The sequence below is a fragment of the Cnephaeus nilssonii genome (assembly GCF_951640355.1).
Source record: "Cnephaeus nilssonii genome assembly, chromosome: 21".
NCBI lineage: Eukaryota > Metazoa > Chordata > Mammalia > Chiroptera > Vespertilionidae > Cnephaeus > Cnephaeus nilssonii.
The window spans coordinates 22,762,280-22,778,879 of record NC_137092.1 but is presented as its reverse complement, the minus strand read 5'-3'; the positions used below and the strand labels follow the sequence as shown (position 1 = coordinate 22,778,879).

The following is a 16,600-nucleotide window of genomic DNA, read 5'->3' as shown; positions in this document are numbered from 1 at the left end:
CTTACTTGGGTTAGAAAAGATTTCTACATAAAACAAAAAACAAACAAAAAAACAACAACTCAAAACTTTAAAGAAAAATAAATCAACAAATCTGACTTCATCAAAATGAAAGCTTTTGTTCTTCCAAAGAAATTAAAAGGCAAGCCACGAACTGGGAGAAAATATTTCCCATGTTATATTTGACAAAGGATTTATGTCTACAATAAAGAATATTTTACAAATCAATAAAAAGGAGATAGTCCAATAAAAATTAGCCAAGCCCTGGCTGGTGCTGCTCAGTGGTTGGAGTGTCGGACAGCAAACCAAAGGGTTTTGGGTTCGATTCCCAGTCAAAGGCACATCCCTGGGTTGCGGGTTCGCTCCCTGCCCCGATCAGAGCGCATGTGGGAGGCAACCAGTTGATGTGTCTCTCTCACATCCATGTTTCTCTCTTTTTCTCTTTCCCATTCCTCCACTCTCCCTTCTTTTCCTTCCCTCCCTCCCTCCCACTCTCTCTGAAAAGCAATGGAAAAATATCCTCATGTGAGGATTAACAACAACAACAAAAATTATCCAATACTTGAACAGGTAATCCACTAAAGGAGATATTCAGATGGCACAGAAGCACATGAAAAAATGGTCAAAATCATTGGCAAATAGGGAAATGTAAATTAAAACCACAATAAGATACTACTACACACATACTAAAATGGCAAAATGTAAAAAGATTGATGATATCATGTGTTGGCAAGGATGTGGAGCAATCACAACTTTCATACGTTGCTGGTATAAATACAAAAGGTACAGCCACTTTGGAAAACACTTTGGCAGTTTTTAAAAAGAATGTAGTGACCATATGGCCCAGCGATTCTACTCTGAAATATGTACGGAAAAGAAATAAAAAACATCATGTCTACACAAAGAGCTGTATGTGAATTTCACAGCTGCTTTATTCATAATGGCACAAGCCCTGAAACAACCTAAATGGCTGTCATCTGGGGAAGAGATAAACAACCTGTAGTATATCCAACACACCTGATTACTACTCAGTGATAAATAGGAACACACTTTTGACACTAGTGACAACTTGAATGAATCTCTAAAACATTTTGCTAAATGAAATAACTCACTTTCTTCTTCACACATAAAAACTATAAACTTGATGAAATTCTAGAAAAGGGAAAGTGACATGCCAGAAGCCAGCAAGTAGGGGGAGGGATTGACTGCACAGGAACACGACAAAACTTTCGGACTGATGTAAACGTCCCATATCACAACTGTGGTGGTAGTTATGAGACTGTATACATTTGTCAAAATTCACAGAATTGTAAAAACTGGCAAATTTTACTGTACGTAAACCTGACACCGCTCAAACTGCAGGAAGAAAAGAAGAGTGGCAAAGTGAAAGGGAACAACTGAGCCCAGGACTTGAGACAAATGCTAACGTCAGCATTTTCCAATTCATGTTCTGGAAAAGGTACGTTTTTTAGCAACATGGTGAGTCACATTTGTCAGTTTTATGTACACCTACCTGAATCAGAGTGTTTTTCTGGGGAATCCACCATGGTCGGGGGTGAGTCGAGTGCTGCTGCAGAGAGCTGAGCCTGCTGTGGCTGCATCTGCGTGCTGTGCAGCTCACACGGGCTCCCTTCTGCTGACTGCTGTGTCTGGATAAGAGAGATGTAGAACTCTTCCAGTTTGGGCAATGGGGAAGAATAGGAAGAACCTTCTGAGTTTGGTTGCTGCAGAATGGGAAAAAGGAGGCAAAACCATGGAAAGTAACTGTTAATATAAAGGAAGGATTAAGCCTGTTTTGTTTCCTTACTTAAAAATAATAAAAGATAAATATTTTTATATCATAAATTTTAAAAATCATTTTTAAGAATCTTTATACTTTCTGGAAAAAACAAGTCCACTAACTTAGTGACCATCAAAACATTCATTGAACACATATTTTGAGCAAACATGGCACCTACCAACCACTGCCACACACAGCTAAGGAAGAGTAGCAGGAAACAAGAGACAGTGCTAGGTTATTTGCAAATGTTCTTCATTTCAACATCAGAATGACCACTTTTTGGTTAGGTGTTATGTTCTTGTATTACAGAGAGCTAGAGTAAGTTATCCAATGTCAATCAATGAATGACAAGACAGAGATCTGAACTCAGGCCAGTGTGTGTTCTCTGTGCTCAACCACACCATTTTCCAGGAGATGTGATCCTGGTCCATAAGGAGCTCACGGTCCTCAGGGAAACGGTGTGTGCTGCAGCTAGCCATGAAAACGCATTAACTGCAACAGAGTTAAACGGAAGGCTCCTCAGAAGAAGTGACACAACGGAGTATTAAGAAACCATGGCTTCCAGAAACACCAATCAGAAAGGATATATGCACCCCTATGTTCATAGCAGCACAATTTACAATAGCTAAGATTTGGAAACAGCCTAAGTTGAGTCGATTAAAAAACTGTGGTACATCTACACAATGGAATACTATGCCGCTATAAAAAAGAAGGAACTTTTACCATTTGCAACAGCATGGATGGAACTGGAGAGCATTATGCTAAGCGAAATAAGCCAGTCGGAGAAAGATGAATATCACATGATCTCACTCATATGTGGGATATAATGATCAACATAATTTGATGAACAAGAATAGATCCAGGGACAAATGGCAGGGGAGGGGAGGTTAGAGAGCAACCAAAGGACTTGTATGCATGCATATTAGCATAACCAATGGACACAGACACTGGGGCGGTGGGGGCTTGTCCTCAGGGGTGAGAGGGGGAGGGGGTGTCAATTGGGGAAAAAGGAGACATATGTAAAACTTTAGAAGAAAAAAAAGAAAAGAAACACTGGCTTAAGAGAAAAAGAAGAATGTCCCAAAGAGAGACTGAATTTGGGCTAAGTGGATGGAATACCAAATTTTAACACACAAAACCACCAATTGTCCTGCTGTTTTCAGGAAGCTCATAACATAGCTGAGAAACAAAAAACAAATGTATTTTATTCCAGGGTTAGTGCGCCTGCCAAACAACATGAAAGAAAACAGACCTAGATAACAGGACAGATACAGAGCTTAAAATTTACAGCTCAGTTATAAAAATATACCTGTTTATCTATCCCAAACATAGATGCTTAATCAATCTTTTAATTTTAGGCTCAGGGTTTTCTTTTTAAGTATTAAGTTCACTGACATTTTAAAATCAACAAACATTGAATGTATATGTATTCTACAAAATGCTAAGGGAGGGATCATTAACCAGAATTTTACTTTCTAAAAATGAAAGCACTTTCCTCATGCAAACCTGTGAAAATAACATTCATTAGACATTTACCTTTTGAATGCTGGTTGTCCCAGTATTTTTTTCCTGAGCACCCAGTCCTTCTTGTTTTTGAGCTTCTACTTGCATTCCATTCACAAGGCCTAAAGGCTGACATGAATCATCCCATGTATCTTGTGTAGAAAAACACCAATCCTACAGAGAAAAAATTCCAACAATAAACTGAGAAATAGTGACACATGGCCCAAACAGAGGATAACTTGGGCAAGGTAAAGATAAGGAGTCAGCCGAAACCGGTTTGGCTCAGTGGATAGAGCGTCGGCCTGCGGACTCAAGGGTCCCAGGTTCGATTCCGGTCAAGAGCATGTACCTTGGTTGCGGGCACATCCCCAGTAGGGAGTGTGCAAGAGGCAGCTGATCGATGTTTCTCTCTCATCGATGTTTCTAACTCTCTATCCCTCTCTCTTCCTCTCTGTAAAAAATCAATAAAATATATTAAAAAAAAAAAAGATAAGGAGTCAATGTATATTAAACAAGAAAAGGTACTTATTAATTTTCTGTGACTTTTCCTCCTTTCATTATTGATTGATCCATACCCAGTATCCTAAATTCCTCTGAATACCCATCCTATCTAATAAAAGAGTAATATGCAAATTAACCACCACTCTGCTACACTCACAAGCCATGCCCACCAGCCAATGAGGAGCTAGAATGCAAATTAACCCAATCAAGATGGCTGCGAACAGGAGGCTTGGGTTGCCCCCGGCAATGGAGGAAGCCAAGCTTTCCGCACACCCTGGCCAGCCCAGGCCTCCACTCAAGGCTACAAAGTTTCAATTATAGAAGATAAATAAATCCCAAAAAAATGGCTGCTGCCACAGAGCAAGCAGGAGGCTTGGCTCCGCTCAAGGCTACAAAGTTTCAATTATAGAAGATAAATAAATCCCAGATACCAGGGACTCCGCTTGGGTTGCCAGGGAGCGTGGCTGGCCTGCAAACCACCACAGGCCCCTCGCCCAGGCCACCCCAAGCCCCAAGGGAACCCCCACCCTGATCCAGGACACCTTCCAGGGCAAACCAGCTGGCCCCCACCCATGCACCAGGCCTCTATCCTAAGTAATAAAAGAGTAATGTGCAAATTGACTGTCACTCCAACACACAAGATGGCTGCCCCCATGTGGTCAAAGATGGCTGCCACAAGATGGCCAGCAGGGGAGGGAAGTTGGGAGGGACCAGGCCTGCCAAGGAGGGCAGTTGTGATAAAAGGGAAGTCAGACATCCCTCTCACAATCCAGGACTGCTGGCTCCCAACTGCTCGCCTGCCTGCCTTCCTGATTGCCCCTAACCACTTCTGCATGCCAGCCTGATCACCCCCTAACCACTCCCCTGCCAGCCTGATTGCCCCTAACTGCCCTCCCCTGCAGTCCTGGGTCCCCCTCAACTGCCCTTCCCTGCAGGCCCCGTCACCCCCAACTTCCCTCCTCTGTCGGCCTGGTCACCCCTAACTGCCCTCCCCTGCAGGACTGGTCACCCCTAACTGCCCTTCCCTGCAGGCTTGATCGCTCCCAACTGTCCACCCCTGCTGGCCATCTTGTAGCGGCCATCTTGTGTCCACATGGGGGCAGCCATCTTGTGTGTTGGAGTGACGGTCAATTTGCATATTACTCTTTTATTAGATAGGATAGTATTTAAATGGTATTAATTAGAAGGAGCACCTTAACTGCAGATATTTCTTCTTTTTCATAACCGGTGGGAAATAAATTAAAATTTAAATATATAGTTAGGACCAATATTAGCAAATGTTCTCTCACTGCTAACATCCAGAAGTTATATTACAAGACTAATGCAGCAAAAACAAAATTCGGGAAAACAGTTTACTTATAGATCCTAATGCCCTGACCAGATGCCAATGATGAAACAAAAATCATGATTGAAAGGGTAGAAAGGCACAATAAGTCCATGGTTTATTTGTCCCTGCTTCATTCTATCCCCCTTCCTACCATGACTAACTTTAAAAGAAACAGTGCATTTTTTTGAATTATCTTCTGAAAAATCATTTTGAATTGAAGAATGTATGGCTTTCTTGAGGTGTCAACAGGTGAGTTTACATTTGCTTTTTTTTCAGTAGTGATTCACTTTTTTTTCCTCAAGGATCTAACCTTTTCTGGCATTTCTTTACATGACAGGTATGGCTTCTTTCCACCATGGCTGGAGTGGGAGGCATCGCCCTCTTCTCCCATTTTAGCTCGCAAAGGTAACCAGTTTTCATCCCAAATATCATCACCTATGGTCACTGACTCCAGGCATGGCATTCCAGTGGGGATCTCATCCTAGAATGTATCAGAAGACAGAAAAGCTTTAATTTATAGTTCCTATAGGAGCACATTTTAAAATTTAGGTTTACAATTTTTTTCTGATTCCAGTTAAAGATAGTTTGAATACACAATTTATTACTCTCTCCCTCCTGAAATATCACCAAAATAAAATAAATTTAAGGTATAAACTCATGGTCAAAGGGAACAAAAGAGCAGAAAATACCATCTACATTCTGGATACAGGAAAGCAGACAAGTGACAGCTGACCAGCAGTTCTGAGAAAGTGGAACCCTAAGCTTAGAGTCGAAAAACTAAGAAGAAACCCAGATTTATACCACTGATACCACAAAACTGCAGGAATTGGCACACAAGGTTTTTTTAAGTAAGGGGTAAAGTGGTAATGAAACAAAAGCACTGGTTGAAAGTCTGAGTAAGAAGCAGTTAGATTCAAATGAAATTGAAACAGACTCGTAGACACAGAGATCTGGCTGGTGGCTGCCAGATAGACTGGAGGGTGAAAAAGGTGAAGGGATTAAATCACAAATTGGTAGTTACAAAACAGTCATGGAGATATAAAATACAGATAGGGAATATAGTCAATATTATTGCGATAACTGTGTATGGTGCCAGGTGGGTACTGGAAATATCAGGGGTACCACTTTGAAAAGGATATGACTGTCTAACTCTAACCATTATGCTGTACACCTGAAACAAATGCAAAACAATACTGAAAGTAAACTGTGATTGAAATCTAAAAAACGCCCCCCCCCCCAAAAAAAAAAACAATAGTAGTTAGAGCACCAGATTCAAGGATCCCCATCTCAAGGAACCAGGAAGCTACAAGTCTTCCTCCCTCTGGAAGGCCAGAGAGTATTCTCAAGAGAAAAAAGTGAGGGTGGAGCACAAAACTATACATGTGTTAAAACTGACAGGACAGTGCATCAAAAGAAAGTCAATTTTATTGTATGCTGGGTTAAAAAGAAACATTAACACAAGAAAATAAAAGCTATGCAGGGAAGGAACGTTGCCATAACAAATTGGCTGTGAACAGCACTTACAGAGTCATAACACTGTAAATATTGAATGGTGAACTAACAGAAAGTTTGGTAACTATATTAGTGAGATGGTGAGGGGAGGTAAAAAGGATATGGTTGTGTGTGGTCCATATACAGTTAACTGAAGAATCAATAAATAACATAAGCATCTTATGTAATGAAAGAAATATAGGTAAATTACAAAAGCAGCAGCTAAAAGAGATGAAAACGATTGCTCTGTGAAACAGGAAATGTAGGGGGAGGAGTTATGAGGGACTCTAAGCTATGTGTTCATAAACATTTGACTAAAATAAAAATATGTCCTCCAAAAAAGTTGTCAGCATTTTTTCCTGATGGGCTTTCCTAATACTGTTTCTCAATACTAGTTTCTAATCACTGCATAATTCTTGAAGACTGCTCAAAGCTATGGGTAGTAACTGACACAGCAAAGCCAGATAAGGCCCTTTCTTTTTTGTGATCAAGACTATGTTGCTTCTACTTTGGTCTTGGTGACTGCTGAAGGGAGAATTTATAATTCATCTGTGGCAGATGCTCTGACTGCACTGAGAGCAACAGTAAGGTTTAAAGAGCTATTTCATTCCAGCCCCCTTCACTTATGGATTATTTGTATTACATTAGTTACATTTTAAAAAAAAATCTTTCCTTCTACCTCATTTTCTTCCTTCAGATCCTTTAGCTTAGGGATAGAACACTTTGTATCTTCCTCATAGCTCTTATCTTGAGTTTTCAAAGAGCTGAATTCAGAATCCTTTAATGGTTTCTTTGACTCATATTCAAAGTCAATGACAGCCTTTTTTTCATTAATATCTTGCTAGTAGATATGAAAGATAAAATATTATTGTTATTTTTGTTCATCCACACCTGAGGATATTTTTCCATTGCTTTTTGGAGAGAGTGGAAGGGAGGGGGGGAGAGAGGAGAGAAACATCGATGTGAGAGAGACACATTGACTGGTTGCCTCCTGTAGGTACTCTGACAGGGGGCAGAGAGCAATGCTCTAACCACTGAGAACACCGGCCAGGGCTATTTTATTTAATTTTTATACTAATGCTGTTTCCAAAAGCTACATGCCTATATTCGGGAAGGGGATGATTATTTTGCTGTGGTTCACACAAATACTACATTGTTTTCTAACTTTATTCATGACCCTCGGACTTCCCATCCTGCTACACTAGTTCAGGCCAATAAACATTTATTTAGTACATAGTATGAAATGTGTACAAGGTCGTTCTGTGAATTTAAAGATGAGTGCAACAGGTTCCAGCTCTAAAAGAACTCAAATATAGCAAGAAAACACACAACTGTATAATCACAGTACAACCAATAGTGCAGATCCCTCTCAGTGCTAGAACTAAAATATTACCAGGGTAGGAGGATGTTCTGAGAAGATGCAATAAAGAATTTAACACAAACTGTTGGAATGCTAAAAAGAAGAGTGGGAATTACAGGGAACTTGGTGTATGTGTGTGTATCATAAAGGAGTATTAATATGTTAAAATATAGGCTGGATGGAATAGGGGAATTTTAAGACTTCTCTCTTTTGCAGAAAAGATGGCCTTATTTCATTTCTAGGGCTGAACTATGATTATCTGAAGACATAAACAGAATGACGATAGTATATTCTACAAATATTAAAGGTTGAACTCAATTCATTATTTTAAAATCAGGAAATATAATTGTTCTAATCAAATAATAATGACTAAGAAAACTTCAGGCTTAAGAAAGCCAAACAAACCCAATTAATTTTAACGTAAACTAGAAAGAAAAAAATCTTTATATTGCATTAAACATGCAGCAATAGCCCTAGCTGGTTTGGCTCAGTGGATAGAGCATCAGCCTGTGGACTGAAGGGTCCCAGGTTCAATTCCAGTCAAGGGCACATGCCTGGGTTGTGGGCTCGATCCCAGTAGGGGCTTGCAGGAGGCAGCCAATCAATGATCCTCTCTCATCATTGATGTTTCTATCTCTCTCCCCTCTCTGAAATCAATAAAAATATATTTTTAAAAACATGCAGCAATAAACTTTCACACATATTTTTCAAAGCCAGTTAATATCCCCAGTAGTCAAATTTGCTTTTTCTTTTCTCTTTTTGTAGTAACTAGTGTCTACTAAAAAATATAATCATATCAATAATTTTCAAGTCACATATGTAAAACATACTAATATTTTCCTATTTTATTAAAAGAAAATAAGTCCTATTGTGTCCAGAAAAACACTTTTTTGGCGCTCTAATTTGAACATACCCTATATTCTTAGCCCAGTACTTGCTGTCAGGAGGAATATAAGACTCAAAGGGCATGTTTATTTGTTCACTGGTTGAAAATCATTTAAGTTCTTACTATGTGCCTCATTTATATGTAAAGTGGAGATATGAAAGTACCAACCTGGTAAAGTGGTTGTGAAAATAAATTAACTAGTACATGTGAGTACTTACAACAGTGCCTGCCACACAGTATGAGTTCAATAAACGTTGCTGTTGTTTTATGTTATTACTGCTACTGGAATAATAATAATGTTTGTATTGCTGTGGGTGGGAGCTGCAAAAAGGTTTACAGAGAAATGAAAACATAAGAACACCTGAAGAAGAAGCTGAGGAGTGTCAGCATTTGGATTGGTGTAAGTGAAGTCACAATCGCACCAAGGCAGCTATGGAATTGAGTGCAGAAGAATTCGTGCAGGAGGAAGCATTACTGAAGCAAAGGGTGAAACCAGAAATTTATGAGAGGTATAGGTAAATGTCTCTCACTAGACATTTCCTAGGTTTGGAAAGCCTCAGTTTCCTTACCTGTAAAATACAATTATTATAGTAACTATGTCACGGGGACTTTATGAAGATTAATATATCATACTTCAAGTTCTATTTATAGTGTTTGGCATATAGTAAGCACTAATTAAATGTTAACAATAAAAATAATTATAATCATATTTGCAAAAACCTATTACCGGGGTATATAAATCACTCTCTTTTGACTGTGGACTTATCTCTCGGTCTTCATTAAAACAGTGGTTCTGGGAAGGACAACCAAGTACTGTCAAGACATCCTCTGGCCCTTCACTGGATTTAGTGTATAAAACTAAAGGATTGAGTTCGCTGAAACCCTAGGATAAAATAAAGAAGAAAGTGTTTAATTACTCAGAGAAAAGTGAAAAAGTTAGTACTTCATAATTTTCAATTTTTGTGGAAATGTATTATCTTCTAAAATTAATAGTTAAAAATAATGAAAGTTTTTCCTCGTCAGAAAAATTCTCAACATCAATATTAATGGTAATGCAAACATTGCTATTAATAATTGCAAAATAAGAGAGTACTGTTCTTCTCTAAGTACACCTGAGAGAATTAAAATACTTCAGGGTAAATTCTCATCAATTATTTAAAATACAAGTATTCATAGTGTAAAGGACAGGAAGCTAACTGCAGTTTTTTGTGGTCATCTGAAAATGAAGAGAGTGCTCTGCATTGAGAAGGCAGGAATCTCACAGGTATCTAAGACTAGAGAATAAATAAAATAACCTTCTGTATTAAATTCTCTTATAAATTCTCTTATACCTGTTGAGATTAAATAAAACAAACAAACAAAAAATTACAAAATACTGCTCCACCTTAGAAGGGACATTTTCTCGGCATACAATAGCATGGCCCTCTGTTCTCAAGACATGATGGAAATAGATGTCTTCATTTGAGGATGTATCACACAGAAAAATGTTAAGGATTCCATCTATGTATTCATCTACTACCCCAACTAATGGCTTCAAACCACACAACTTCTGGAACTGCAAAATGGCTCTGGATGTCCAATATTCCTGAAATAGAATCAATATATAAAATTCACATGGTAAACTCAAACATGAATTATATATAGTAAGGATATGCAAAAGTGAATTCCCTGCTACACTGCAAGTTCATTTATTAGGTCTAGTAGTTTTCTGATGGAGTCTTTGGGGTTTTCTACGTATAGTATCATGTCATCTGAGAATGAGGACAGTTTTACATCTTTTTTACCAATTTGGATGCCTTTTATTTCTTCTTGTCTGATCGCTATGGCTCGCACTTCCAGTACTATATCGAACAGGAGTAGTGAAAGTGGGCATCCCTGTCTTGTTCCCGTTCTTAGGGGAAATGAGTTTAGTTTTTGCCCATTGAGTATGATGTTGGCTGTAGGTTTGTCATATTAGGCTTTTATTATGTTGAGGTATGATCCCTCTATTCCCACTTTGCTGAGAGTTTTTATCAAGAAAGGGTGATGGATTTTGTCAAATGCTTTTTCTGCATCGATTGATATGATTATGTGATTTTTGTCTCTCAGTTTGTTTATGTGATGTATCACATTTATTGATTTGAGAATATTGTACCATCCTTGCATCCCCAGAATAAATCCCACTTGGTCATGGTGTATGATCTTTCTAATGTAATGCTGGATCCGATTTTCTAGAATTTTGTTGAGAATTTCAGCATCTATGTTCATCAAGGATATTGGCCTGTAGTTCTCTTTTTTTGTGGTGTCTTTATCTGGTTTTGGGATTAGGGTAATGCTGACTTCATAGAAAAAGAGCATGCCTTCCTCTTGAATTTTTTGGAATAGTCTGAGGAGGATAGGTTTTAGTTCTTCTTTGAATGCTTGTTAGAACTCCCCTGTAAAGTCGTCCGGACAGGGCTTTTGTTTGCTGGAAGATTTTTGTTTGCTGCTTCAATTTCTTCGTAGTTATCGGTCTATTCAGGTTTTTTTATTCTTCCTGGTTGAGTTTTGGGAGCTTGTATTTTTCTAAGAATATGTCCATTTCATCTAGGTTGTTCATTTTGTTGGAATAGAATTAACACCCAGAAATCTATGGCCTTTTTATATACCAATAATGAACTCACAGAAAGAGAAATGAAAAAAAATCCTATTTACCATTACACCAAAAAAATTAAGATACATAGGAATAAACTTAACTAAGGACATAAAAGACCTGTACTCGGAAAACTTCAGGACATTGAAAAAAGAGATAGAGGAAGACATAAACAGATGGAAGAACATACCATGTTCATGGATTGGCAGAATCAACATCATTAAAATGTCCATACTACCCACAGCAATCTACAGATTCAATGCACTCCCCATTAAAATACCAACTGCATATTTCAAAGATCTACAACAAACTCTCCAAAAATTCATCTGGAATAAAAAAAGACCCCGAATAACCACAGCAATCCTGAGAAAGAAGAACAAAGTTGGAGGGATCACATTACCAGATATCAAGATATATTACCAAGCCACGGTTCTCAAAACTGCCTGGTACTGGCACAAGAACAGACATATAGACCAATGGAACAGAACAGAGAACCCAGAAATCGACCCAAGCCATTATGCTCAATTAATATTTGACAAAGGAGGCAAGAGCATACAATTGAGTCAAAACAGTCTCCTTAATAAATGGTGCTGGGAAATCTGGATACATGTAAAAAAATGAAACTAGATCACCAACTTACACCATACACAAAAACAAACTCAAAATGGCTAAAGGACTTGAATGTAAGATGGGAAACCATAAAAATCCTACAAGACTCTATAGGCAGCAAAATAGCAGACATATGTTGTAGCAATATCTTTACAGACACAGCTCCTAGGGGCAATGGAGACTAAGAAGAAAATAAATAAATGGGACTACATCAAAAAAATAAAGCTTCTGCACAGCAAAAGAAACCATCAGCAAAACAACAAGAAAGCCCACTGCATGGGAGAACATATTTGCCAATGATATTTCAGGGTTTAATCTTGAAAATTTACAGAGAACTCATACAACTTATCAAAAGGAAGGTAAACAATCCAATTAAAAAATGGTCAAAGGATCTAAATAGATACTTTTCAAAAGAGGACATACAGAAGGCCCAGAGACATATGAAAACATGCTCAAAGTCACTAATCATCCGAGAGATACAAATCAAAACAACAATGAGATACCATCTCACACCTGTCAGAATGGCTATCATCAACATATCAACAAATGACAAGTGCCGATGAAGATGTGGAGAAAAAAGAACTCTCCTGCACTGCTGGTGGGAATGCAGACTGGTGCAGCCACTGTGGAAGACAGTATGAAGTTTCCTCAAAAAGTTAAAAATGGAACTCCCATTTGACCCAGTAATCCCACTTCTAGGACTATATCCCAAGAAACCAGAAACACCAATCAGAAAGGATATATGCACCCCTATGTTCACAGCAGCACAATTTACAATAGCTAAGATTTGGAAACAGCCTAAGTGCCCATTGGCAGATGAGTGGATTAAAAAACTGTGGTACATCTACACAATGGAATACTATGCCGCTATAAAAAAGAAGGAACTTTTACCATGTGCAACAACATGGATGGAGATGGAGAACATTATGCTAAGCGAAATAAGCCAGTCGGAGAAAGATGAATATCACATGATCTCACTCATATGTGGGATATAATGATCAATATAATTTGATGAACTATAATGGATCGATCTAGAGACAAATGGTAGGGGAGGGGGGGTTAGAGAGCAACTAAAGGACTTGAATGCATGCATATTAGCATAACCAATGGACACAGACACTGGGCGGTGGGGGCTTGCCCAGGGTGGGAATGGCTGGGGGGGGGGGGCGGGTGTCAATTGGGGAAAAAGGAGAAATATGTAAAACTTTAGGCAATAAAAATAAAAAAGAATTTACTGCAAAGGGAAAAAAAAGTGAATTCCCGATGAAATAGAGATTTTAATGAACAACACATCTGAGGATATTTATGACTTGTAGATGACAAAAGTCAGAATAAAGGAAAAATCATGAAAAATGTGATCATAGAAAAAAAATTTAATTTGGTGAAAGCTTTCATTTTCAGATATGATTCAGTAAGATTACTGGACCAGTCCTCTTATAAAAATAACTAAATATTCTAGATAAAATACTTTTAAAATGTGTCCAAAATTTGGAAAAAAAAACTGGTAAGAAAGTAACAAAATTATCAAGCCAAAATTAAAGGGAAAATGGGAACTATTTTTGCCTTAAAGACATCTACTAATCAAGGCAAATTTGAACTTTAGTTCTGATGCTCTCAAAGGTCAAAGGGAACAGAAATCAAATCCCATGGTATGGAGTGGGGAGGAGAACTCCTTCATTCCCCTGAGTCCCTGTAGGAGTACACACTCAGGATAAGGGGGAAAAGACATACACTAGCCTCCTTCACATGGATTTGCAGCTTTATTTTCACATCACACCTGGGTGATATACAAATCCTCAAGCTGTTCATTTAAATTAACAAGGTTCCAGACTGGTAGTATTCCTAGGTGCCTGGCAGAGTGAATAAATCTCTTTGTAGGTAGGCAATCTCAGCCCATATTACTCAGCCATTCTTACAAATAGCTTTTCAAAGACAATGAGCAGTACATAAGCAAAGATTAAAAACATACAAAGAAACAACAAATCACAAGAACAAGAAGAAACAACACAAGTGAAACAAACCTTAAAAAACGTTATATATTTGAGAGTCTAGACTAATTATAAAACAACTAAACTTATTCTGCTTAAAGTAAAAACAAACAAAAAACATTAATTTGAAAGCCTCTGCAGAGATTATCTATCTATAATAATAAAAGTGTAGTATGCTAATTAGACCAGAGGACTTTCTGGACAAAGCTGGGGCTGAGATTGCCTCAGGCCCAGTCAAGCTGCTGCGGTTGGCGAGGGCCGAGCCCCTTGCACGAATTTTGTGCATCAGGCCTCTAGTCAATCTATAATAATCAATCTAGCAGAATTAAAGAACTAAGAGAGCTTTAAAAATACAATAACATTTAAAACCTAATAGGTTGATTTTAATAGATTAGGTAGAATTAAATAAAAAAGTAGAAGATAACTTGGAAAAAAGTACCCAGAATGTAACATGCAAAGCATGTGTAAAATACGAAAGAGAGGCTAAAGGATATAGACAATAAATTGAGAATAATTATGGTCCCAGAAAGAGAGAGGCAGAAACAGACAGAGGGAATATATATCTACATTAATATATGTACATACATTCATATATATATAAATATGGGGAAACCTAATTGAAAAGAAAATGGCTAGGAATTTTCCAGATTTAATGAAAAGTAATAAGGCACAGATTTAAAAAAATCCAATGAACCACAAAAGTAGGGTAAATAAGAATAAATCTACACATAAACATACTAAAACTGAAGAACACAAGAAACAAATAGGAAATCTTAAAAACAGCTACAAAAAGGACATTGGCTACAAAATAACATCCATTAGACTGACTTCTCAAATACGATAAGGAAACCAGAAACCAGTGCAATGATATCTTCAAGGCTATAAAGATATTTACTGCCAAACATAAAATTCTATAACTAGGGAATATAGCTTTCAAGAATAAACACAAAATTATATTTTCAAGTAAACATAATTACGTCTGCCATCATCAAACCCTCACAAAATGAAATCCTAGAGGATACAGTTCAAACAGAAGGAAACTGTTCCCAGATAAAGGAGAGAATAAAGAGCTAAGAAAATGAGAAATATGTAACTAAATCTACATGGATGTTATCATTTTATGCAGTCAATTTCTTGAGGGGTCAAAAACTATAACATTAACTACACAACAAAAAAATAGACCAGAAAATTAGGTTAAAGAATTTAAAGTGTCCTAATATCCTTGCATTGTTACACACATATATGCTGTATTTCCTAGAATAATCACTAAAATAATATAGTGTTAATTAGGGGAATGATTTTTAAATATCTCTTCAAAATAGGGGAATATAAGGTGAGAAAAAGAAAGACTAGGTAAGCCCATGATTTTTCAGGGCCTAAGTTCTCCCCAGTGCTTGCAAAGTTTAGTAGTGACCTAATAATCTGGGCAGATTGTGTACATTGATTAGAGAATTCACCCAATCTGTGGCTCCCTCCCTTCATGTGTGTTTCCTCCTAACTTCTAGCTATATTGCCAGTCCCAAACACTGTCCTCTAACTATTCAAACCAGCAAGGCTGTAGATTCGGCTTCCAAGGGTAGATTGCTTTTCTGCTCCCTTTGGATTTTGTCTCTGGGAGTTAGTCCCACCATGCTACTCTGCCATTATAAATTATACTAGAGGCCCAGTGCATGAAAATTCATGCACTGGAGAGGGGGGTCCCTCAGCCCAGCCTGCCCCCTCTCACAGTCCGGGAGCCCTCAGGGCGGGAGGCGACCCAGCAATCAGGGGAAGGCAACGCCCCATCACACCTCTGCTGCTGCCACTGCTGGCAGCGCAAGCCTCGGCTGTCCCTGGTTACCTGAGCCTCGGGTGGCCCTGGGCGGCTGGGAAGCTGCCATCCAAGGCTTGCCTGCGCCTCAGGTCAGCCCTGGGCAGCTGGGGGGCTGAGGGGACTGGGGGACTCTGGAGGCAGGCGCACAGAGCGGCTGGGCCTGCCTGGGAGCAGGCCCGGCCTTGCTGTGCGCCTGCTGCCCTGGTAGGGCTGAGGGGACTGGGCACCGCCATCTTGTAGCTGTGGGCGCTGCCATCTTTGAGGACAGGGCAGTGAATTAGCATATTCCCTCTTTATTAGATAGGATTAACTTTTTTTCAAAACCATAAAAAAGATAGAAATAAAATGAAATACACTCATTTAGTTAAAAACATTTACTGAGCACGTATCATGTTCTAAGCATTGATTTATACACTCGTGATCTAGTGAACAAGATAATGTCCCTGACCTCAGGAGCTTACACTTTTGTATGTGAACAAATAATTAAAATAATACCAGATAGTGTTATGAAGATAAAATAAAGTCACCATGAAGGATGGAAGTGGAAAGGTGCATTTTAAATTGGCGGGTCAAGGAAGTCCTTCTTGGGGAAATAACATTTGAGCTAAAAAGTGAATGACAGAAAGGAGCCAACCATGAGAATTCTTTGCATAAACTATTCCATTGATCAGAAAGGGCAAATCCCTAAGGCCAGAAGCCCTAAGTTCAGGAAAGAAATAAGAAAACAAAGCCAA

The 16,600-nt window shown here is 38.5% G+C and overlaps 1 protein-coding gene across 3 annotated transcripts in view; it reads right to left on the bottom strand.

The window, feature by feature from the left end:
* TDRD5 (tudor domain containing 5) overlaps positions 1-16,600 on the bottom strand; it is a 52,057-nt gene that overhangs the window by 5,487 nt on the left and 29,970 nt on the right. The window contains exons 12-17 of one of the 3 annotated variants that reach the window (XM_079761852.1): positions 10,230-10,430; positions 9,573-9,728; positions 7,279-7,440; positions 5,419-5,589; positions 3,314-3,454; positions 1,511-1,721 (exon numbers count right to left, since the gene is read on the bottom strand). In XM_079761852.1, the coding sequence (XP_079617978.1) occupies positions 1,511-1,721; positions 3,314-3,454; positions 5,419-5,589; positions 7,279-7,440; positions 9,573-9,728; positions 10,230-10,430 (1,042 nt within the window). The remainder of the gene's footprint in view (positions 1-1,510; positions 1,722-3,313; positions 3,455-5,418; positions 5,590-7,278; positions 7,441-9,572; positions 9,729-10,229; positions 10,431-16,600) is intronic. The other 2 variants (XM_079761853.1, XM_079761854.1) reach the window with 2 other exon arrangements.